The following is a 9548-nucleotide window of genomic DNA, read 5'->3' as shown; positions in this document are numbered from 1 at the left end:
ATGCTGTTGTCAGCGTGAGTGACACAGCAGATAACTGAGTCTTAAAAGGTTTCAAACTTGGTTATAACTTAATTCTGGAGAATAACTTCAACTATATTTTGGAGAAATTACTGATCCGAGACTGAATCACTTGAACATTTTCCCAGTGGGGAAAGGAAAGGGCGCTGACTGAGACTTTGATTGGACGCACATGTGTGGACACACACACAGTGAGACACGAGCACAAGTGGTGAATATTCACTGTATAGCAGCAGTCAAATCTACCACTTATAGTAGTGATAATGGGAGAGTGAATTATCCTAATATAGACTGGGATAGTAATAGTGAAAAGGGCAGAGACGGGGAAGAATTTCTGAGGTGTGTTCAGGAGAACTTTCTTGATTACGTTTCCGGCCCAGCGAGGGAGGAGGCATCACTGGATCTGGTTCTGGGGAATGAAGTCGGTCAAGTGAAGCAAGTGTAAATAGGTGAACATTTAGGGAACAGCGATCATAGTATCATAAGGTTTAGTTTCGCTATGGAAAAGGACAGGGAGCAATCTAGAGTAAAAAAGTATTTAATTGGTGGAAGGCCAATTTCAGTGTGTTGAGAATGGATCTGTCCTGGTAAATTGCAATCAAATATTGGCAGGCAAAATTGTAATCGAACAATGGGCTGCTTTTAAAGAGGAGATGGTTTGGGTACAGTCAAGGTACATTCCCACGAAGGGGAAAAGGTAGGGCAACCAAAATCAGAGCTCCCTGGATGACAAAAGAGACAGAGTAAGATGAAGCAGAAAAAGGATATCCGGTTGAACCAGGCTGAATATAGAAAGTTCAGAGGGGAAGCGAAAAAGGAAATAAGAGGGGCAAAGAGATAGTATGAGAATAGACTGGCAGGTAACATAAAAGGAACTCCAAAAGTCTTCTATAGGCATATAAATAATATATGGGTAGTAAGAGGAGGGGTGGGGCTGATTAGGGTCCAAAATGGAGACCTATACTTGGAGGCAGAGGGAACGGCTGAGGTACTTTGAGTACTTGGCATCTGTATTCATTAAGGAAGACGATGCTGCCAAAGTCATAGTGAAAGAGTAGGTAGTTGAGATACTGGATGGGATACAATTTGATAAGGAGGAGGTACTAGAAAGGCTGGCTGTACTTAAAGTAGGTACGTCACCAGGACCGGATGAGATGCATACTAGGAGGCTGTGGGAGGTAAGGGTGGAAATTGCGGAGGTACAGCCCATAATCATCCAATCCTCCGTGGATACGGGGCTGGTGCCAAAAGACTGAAGAATTGCAAATGTTACACCCTTGTTCAAAAAAGGGTGTACGGATAAACCCAGCAACGACATGTCAGTCAGTTTAACTTCGGTAGTGGGGAAGCTTTTAGAAACGATAATCCGGGACAAAATTAACAGTCATTTAGACAAGTATGGGTTAATTAAGGAAAGCCAGCTCGAATTTATTAAAGGCAAATCGTGTTTAACTAACTTGATTGAGTTTTTTGATGAGGTAACAGAGAGTGTTGATGAGGGCAATGCAGTTGATGTGTACATCGACTTCCAAAGGCGTTTGATAAAGTACCACATAATTGGCTTGCCAGAAAATTTGAAGCCCATGGAATGAAAGGGACAGTGGCAGCATGAATACGAAATTGGCTAAGTAACAGGACACAGAGTAGTGGTGAACAGTTTTTTTTGGACCAGAGGAAGATATACAGTAGGGTTCCCCAGAGGTCGGTACCAGGACCACTGCTTATCTTGATATATATTAATGACTTAGACTTAGGTGCACAGGGCACAGTTTCAAAATTTGCAGATGACCCAAAACCTGGAAGTATACTGAACATTGAGGAGGATAGTGATAGACTTCAAAAAGACATTGACAGGTTGGTGGAATGGGTGGCCACGTGGTAGAATAAATTTATTGCAGAAAAGTGGGAAATGATACATTTTTTAGGAGGAACGAGGAGAGGCAATATAAACTAAAGGGTACAATCCTAAAGGGTTTGCATGAACAGAGAGATCTGAGGTACCCATGCACAAATCGTTGAAGATGGCAGGGTAGGTTGAGAGAGCGGTTAAAAAAAAACATACGGGATCATGGGCTTCACAAATAGAGGTATAGAGTTCAAAAGCAAGGATGTTATGATGAATCTGTATTAAAAAACTGGTTCAGCCTCAACTGGAGTATTCCAATTCTGGGAACCGCACATTAGGAAGGATGTGAAGGCCTTACAGAAGGTGCAGGGAAGATTCCAGGAATGAGGGACTTCAGTTACAAGAATAGACTGGAGAAACCGGGGTTGTTCTCGTTAGAGCAGAGAAGGTTGAGAGTAGATTTGATTGAGGTTTTCAAATTCATGAGGGGTCTCGCCAGAGTAGATAGAGAGAAACTGTTCCCATTGGCGGAAGGGTTGAGAATCAGAGGACGGAGATTTACGATGATTGGCAGAAGAATCGAAGGCGACATGAGGCAAAACTTTTTTACATAGCGAGTGGTTTAGGATCTGAACTGCACTGCCTGAAAGGGTGATGGAGGCTGATTCAATTGTGGATTTCAAAAGGGAATTGGATCAGTACCCGAAGGAAAAAAAATTGCAAGGCTATGGGAAAAGGGTGGGGGAGTGGGTCTGGCTGAAGTTCACTTGCAGAGAGTCGGCACGGGCTCGACGGTCCGATTGGCCTCCTTGTGTGCTGTAAACATTCTATGATTCTTTCTATGATTCTACATTGCACGGGCTCATTAGTCAGGTGCTGACACCATGAGAGGTATAGTCAATATATTCAAATAGAAACACCAACCAGGACACATCTCCATGAACACACGGACAATGTCATGCCCATAGACCCCAGAGGGATCACACCTAACTATATATTGTGTATGTGGAGAGATATCATATTCATAAAATACCAGAATTTAATATCAAAACTCAACAAATCAAAATATTAAGATACCTGTAAATAAATATAATCAAACACTGCCACACTGTGTAAAACCGAGTAAAGGATCATTTAATCCATTAATGATCCCCCCGCTCATTATTTCCCTGCAGAATATTCTCTACCTCAGGAATAAGGCTGGTTTTTTTCCTGCACTGTGAGAGTAAATCTCACCAATGGGCGCTCCCAGTGCGAAGTCTCGGCCGATGGGAGCCCGTCTGGAACTGGGTTGCGGAGATCAGCGGGACTCACTGGATTTCACTGGGCAGCTGTCTGTGTCACACCTGATGTGGAGAGTTGATCGTAACACTCGGGGAAATGCTCGATCCTGGAGCTAACAACTGGTGTACTGATGGGGGAGGAGGGACTTGGTATCATGTTTAACAAGGCAACGTTCTCCTTCTCACTTTAATATTTCTGTCTAACCCTCCTATTAATATTATATTTATTACAGAGCATCAGAACCTGGGAACGCCTGTCACCACCATGGCTGAAGGTCCAAACAGGGGAGAAGACCCAACATCTTCAACTAGAATGAGAATGGACACAGGTGGGTTCACAAAATTCATTAAATATAATTTCTGTCCTGACAAATGGTCCTGATCTCGTGCAAGAACCTAAGCTCACGCAGGAGGAGGTAACTTATTATAAGAAATAGGAGTACGCCATTCGGCCCTACGAGCCTGTTCTGCAATTAATCCCCAATAATCTATCGATCTTTGTCTTCAATATACTCAACAACTGAGCATCCACAGCCTCTGTGGCAGAGAATTCCAAAGATTCAGAACCCTTTTTAGTGAAGATATATCTCCTCGCTTTAGTCCTAAATGTCTGACCCCCTTATTCTGAGACTCTGACCCCTAGTACTAGACTCGCCAGGCAGTGGAAACATCCTCCCAGCATCTATCCTGTCAAGTCCCTTAAGAATTATATTTCAATTACATCACCTCATGGAATTGGACAGGGGCTGAGTACAAAGTGGGAAATGAGTGACCATCTAGAGGGGCATTGCAGTCACAGGTGGAGTGAACCCCTGAGTACTGTAACTGCCCAATAGATGCCTGGTATTGGGGACTATAAGGTGGATAGAGACAGTGACTCAGAGGATGGTCTTCCTGAGCAACAGTATGATACCAGGGAGCAGGAGGCCACCTCGAGTGTTGGGGGGCAGGAGGTTTAGAGCAGTTTACCCAAAGGAATAGGAGGAGGATAGAAGTGTCTGATTTGACAGTTTGGGGAATTGACAGCTTCTGGTGCCAAAGGGAGAACGGGTATGATATTTTCTGGAAAGGCAAGGAGAGCAGAAAATACTTCTGGTCAAAACCAATAACGCAACTAGAAATACTTAAAATAATTTTCAAGTTGCAAGTGTCACTGGCAAGTTCAGCATTTGTTGCCCATTCCTGGTTGCCCTTGAATAGGTGGTGGTAGGCTACCTTCTTGAATCGCTTCAGTCCACTTGGTGAAGGTGCTCCTTCAGTGTTTTTAGGGAGGGAGTTCCGAGGTTGAGATCCAGCAACAATGAAGGAGCAGTGATGTATATCCAAGTTACGAGGTTGTTATTTTAAGGGGCACTTGGAGGTGATGGTGTTCCCTTGCACTTGCTTCCCTCGTCCTTCTAGTGGTAAATGTCGTGGGTTTGGGTGGTGCTGTCAACGATGGCTTGGCGAGTTACTTGAGTGCACCCTGTAGACAACACACTGTAGCCACGGCATGTCAGTGGTGGAGGGTGAATATTTACCCCAATGGATGGGGTGCTGATCAAGCAGAATGCTTTGTGCTGAATTGCGTCGAGCTTCATGAGTGTTGTTGCAGCTGCACTCGTCCATACAAATGGAGAGTATTCCATCACTCCCTAATGTGTCAAGTTGGCAGGGGAAAGAATTTGGGGATGAGGAAGTGAGACACTCGCCACAGAAGACCCAGCCCCTGGCCTGCTCCAGTAGATACGCTTTTTATGTGGCTGATCCAGTACATTTATTGGATGATGTGGGTGACTTGGCGATGGTAATGTCATTGCCTCTCACGGGAATGTGGTTGAGGGGATGGAGATTGTTACGTCCGTGTAATAAGAAGTAAAGGACTGCAGAGAATGGTACAACAGGTGTTTACTCAACGTGGTTCAAACTGCAACTGAAACAACAGATTACTACTCAGCGTTATATACAGGTGTGGTCACTGCCGGTACTACAGTATACATGAGCTGTAGAAAGTAGTTCCCCCCTTAAAGGTACATACATTACAATTCCTCCCCTTTTAGATTAACAGTACCATAACACTCATTTAACAATTAAATATCAAACTAATTACAATTAACACTTTTAACTTGCAACATTAGCTGAAAATAGTCTATTTATAAATTCAGTCTTTGGGGAGGCTTCCTGATCCTTTCTGGATAGCGCCTTTCCCGAGGGTCTTGCTCTTGGTGTGGAGGCGATTCTGGCCCCTGTCGTCGGTTGGTTCATCAGCTTCCGATGCTACTGTTTCTGGGGTAGATGCTACCTGTACATCGGGTTCATCACCAGGTACGTATGGGCGAGGCATGGGGTTGACTCGTTCCTGTGACTCTAGGATCTGGTCAGCATGGCGTCTCACGATGCTCTCCCCAATGTCCACTGTGTACATTAGTGGCCCGTGCCATGTGCATATCGTTCCTGGTTGCCATTTCTCTGTTCGGTAGTCGCGGGCCAAGACTGGTTGCCCTACATTGAAGCTCCTTGTCGGCTTCTCATTGATGTGGTGGAATTGCTTACTCTCAACATCTCTTCGTACATTTGGTCTGAGCAAATCCAGACGAGATCTCAACCTTCGGTTAAAGAACATCATGGCTGGGGCCTGGTTGGTGACTGCATGTGTCGCATTTCTGTAGGCTAACAGGAAATTGTCCACCTTATGCTGCAGTGGAATGTCGTCATCGCACATGGCCTTTACTGCTTTTTTAAAGGTTTGTACGAACCTCTCAGCCAATCCATTTGTGGCTGGATGATACGGGGCGGATGTGTAATGCCTTACCCCATTCCTTTTCATAAATCTTCGAAACTCTTCGGACACAAACTGTGGTCCATTATCAGAGCAAATCTGCTCTGGCAAGCCGTTCCTGACAAAAATGGTCCGTAGGATTGCAATAGTTTTCTCCGTGGTGGTGGAGGACATTTTGATCACCTCAGGCCATTTCGAGTGCGCATCCACGGCTATTAAAAACATTGAGTCCATGAATGGACCAGCAAAATCAATATGCACCCGTTGCCATGGAGATGAGGGCCACTCCCATGGGTGTAGAGGGGCATGTGGTGGTGCATTTTGGACCTTCTGGCATCCTGAGCAGCTCTTTGTCAGGTCCTCGATTTGCTGATCGATCCCCGGCCACCGCACAAGCCCTAGCAAGGCTTTTCATTTTCACCCCTCCCAGGTGACCTTCGTGAAGCTCATTGAGCACTCTCTCCCTTAACTTGGGTGGAATTACCACTCGGGATCCACACATCAAGGTCCCCTGGCATACTGACAGCTGTTCTCTTCTAGATGAGAATGCTGGCAACAGTGAGTCGCCATGTGCTGGCCATCCCTTCACCGTCAAATCATATACCCGAGACAGTGTCGGGTCATTTCGGGTCTCCTTCTCTATACCAGCGTTAGTTACTGGCAAGCATTCAATTGTAGTCGAATGAAATATTTCGACAGGATCCACTGCTGGTGCTTCCTCCGCAGTAGGCAGTGGCAGGCGTGATAGCCCATCAGCGTTTCCATGCTGTTTCGTGCCCTTCTACTCGATTTCATATTGGTACGCCCCTAGAAAAAGGGACCATCTTTGTAGCAGTTGCGCAGTCATCACCGGAACGCCCTTCTTTGGATTAAAGATGGAGACAAGTGGTTGGTGGTCAGTCAGCAAGGTGAACTTCTCCCCGTGCAGATAGTGATTGAACTTTTTCACTCCCCACACTAGGCTGAGGGCCTCCCTGTCAATCTGGGCGTAGTTACGCTCGGCTGAGGTTAGTGATCGAGATGCAAAGGCTACTGGCCTCTCCGAGCCGTCCAGGAATTTGTGCGACAGCACCGCTCCAATGCCGTAGGGTGATGCATCACACGCCAACCGAATTGGTAGTGCTGGGTTGAAATGAGCCAACACCTCTTTTGATGTGAGCAATGCTTTGCTCTTCTGGAAAGCTCGTTTACACTCGTCACTCCACTTCCATGGTACCCCCGTTTGCAGTCGGGTGTTCAGTGGGTGTAGTACGGTAGACAAATTCGGCAAGAACTTATGGTAGTAGTTCACCAGCCCGTGGAACGACCTCAGTTGTGACACATTTTCCGGTGCTGGAGCCTTGACTACTGCCTCAATCTTTTCAGGGGACTTATGTAACCCCTCTTTATCAATAACGTGTCCACAATACGAGATCTGCTTCTGGAAAAACTCGCATTTGTGGCAATTAGCTCGGAGCCCATATTCCTTCAATCTAGTGAGCACCTGCTCCAGGTTGGCGAGGTGATCACTGTCATTTTCACCCGTGACCAGGATGTCGTCCAAATAACACTGGGTCCCTGGAATCCCTTGCAGGACTTGTTCCATTGCCCTTTGCCAAATAGCCGGAGCTGATGCTACCCCGAACACCAGCCGGTTGTATTGGTAGAGACCTTTGAATGTTGATCGTGAGGTACTGTTTCGAGGCTTCTTCTACCTCCATTTGCAGGTACGCCTGGGCCAGATCAATCTTAGTGAAGCGTTTCCCTCCAGATAGTGAGGCGAAAATATCTTCAATGCGCGGAAGCGGATATTGTACAGTGTGAAGGACTGGGTTCACTGTCACCTTAAAATCCAACACGAGGGAAAAACCTACTTGACTTCGGCCTCACCAATCTACCTGTCGCAGATGCATCTGTCTATGACAGTATTGTTAGCAGTGACCACCGCACAATCATTGTGGAGACAAAGTCCCGTCTTCACACTGAGGACACCCTCCATCGTGTTGTGTGGCACTACCAATGTGCTAAATCGTATAGATTAAGAACGGATCTAGGAGCTCAAAACTGGGTATCCATGAGGTGCTGTGGGCCATCAGCAGCAGCAGAATTGTACTTCACGACAATCTGTAACCTCATGGCCCAGCATATCCCTCACTTTGCCATTACCATCAAGCCAGGGGACCAAACCTGGTGCAATGAAGAGTGCAGAAGAGCATGCCAGGAGCAGTAACATGAGTAACTAAGCATGAGGTGCCAACCTGGGGAAGCTGCAGCACAGGACTACATGCATGTTAAACAGCAGAAACAGCATGCTACAGACATAACTAATCGATTCCACAGCCAACCGATCAGAACAAAGCTCTGCAGTCCTGCCACATCTGTCGTGAATGGTGGTGGACAATTCAACAACTATCGGGAGGAGGGAGCTCCATGGATATCCCCATCCTCAATGATTGTGGAGCCCAGCACAAGAGTGCAAGAGACAAGGCTGAAGTGTTTGCAACCATCTTCAGCCAAAGTGTCGAGTGGATGATCTATCTCGGCCTCCTGCTGAGGTCGCCACCATCACAGAAACCTGTCTTCAGCCAATTTGATTCACTGCAGGTGATAACAAGAAACGGCTGAGCGCACTTGATACATCAAACATTTTGGGCCCTGACAACATCTCGGCTGTTGTGCTGAAGACTTGTGCTCCAGAACTAGCCGCCCCTCTGGCCAAGCTGGTCCAGTACAGCTACAACACTGGCATCTATCCGACAATGTCGAAAACTACCCAAGTATGTACTGTCCACAAAAAGCAGCACAAATCCAGTCCAGCCAATTACCGCCCCATCAGTCTATGCTCAATCATCAGCAAAGTGATGGAAGGTGTCATCGAAAGCACTATCAAGAGGCACTTACTCACCAATAATCTGCTCACCGATGCTAAATTTGTGTTCCACCTGGACCATTCGGCTCCAGACCTCATTACAGCCTTGGTCCAAACATGGACAAAGGAGCTGAATTCCAAAGGTGAGGTGAATGTGACTGCCCTTGACATCAAGGCAGCATTTGACTGAGTGTGGCATCAAGGAGCCCTCGTAAAACTGAAGTCAATGGGAATCGGGTAAAACTCTCTACTAGCTGCAGTCATACCTAGCACAAAGGAAGATGGTTGTGGTTTTTGGAGTCCAATCATCACAGCCCCAAGGAAATTGCCACAGGAGTTCCTCGGGGCAGTGTCCTAGGCCCAAACATCTACAACAGCTTCTTTTAATGAAATTCCCTCCATCATAATGTCAAAAATGGGGATGTTCGCTGATGATTGCACAGTGTTCACTTCCATTCACAACTACTCAGATAATGAAATAACAACAGAAAATGCTGGAAAAACTCAGCAGGTCAGGCAACATCCGTGGAGAGAAATTTGAGTTGACGTTTCGGGTCGAACCCTTCTTCAAAACTGGAATGAAAAGAAACTGGATCGAAGGCAGGGCTGCGATCGGACAAAAGAATAAAAAAAACAAAAGAAGTAAAAGAGATTAGAAGCTAGACGAGATGGTAATAGGCTGAGATTAGGTGTAAAGTGTACTGGCTGGGAAAAAGATAGCTGCCAGGTGTGAGAGAGAAACAAAAGGAAGCAGCCCATATCCGCATGCAGGAAGACCTTGACAGCATTCAGGCT

The 9548-nt window shown here is 46.1% G+C and overlaps 1 protein-coding gene across 1 annotated transcript in view; it reads left to right on the top strand.

The window, feature by feature from the left end:
- Positions 1-3383: 3383 nt before the first annotated feature.
- Positions 3384-9548, top strand: part of LOC147092611 (NACHT, LRR and PYD domains-containing protein 12-like) — a 52638-nt gene continuing 46473 nt past the window's right edge. The window contains 1 exon segment of the mRNA XM_085975966.1: positions 3384-3476. Coding sequence (XP_085832092.1) covers positions 3413-3476 — 64 coding nt within the window. The 5' untranslated portion in view covers positions 3384-3412.

This window comes from Somniosus microcephalus, unplaced genomic scaffold (assembly GCF_052327205.1).
Source record: "Somniosus microcephalus isolate GS21.2 unplaced genomic scaffold, FLI_Smic_1.0 unresolved_chr2, whole genome shotgun sequence".
Lineage (NCBI taxonomy): Eukaryota > Metazoa > Chordata > Chondrichthyes > Squaliformes > Somniosidae > Somniosus > Somniosus microcephalus.
This window is presented reverse-complemented; position numbering and strand designations above follow the sequence as displayed.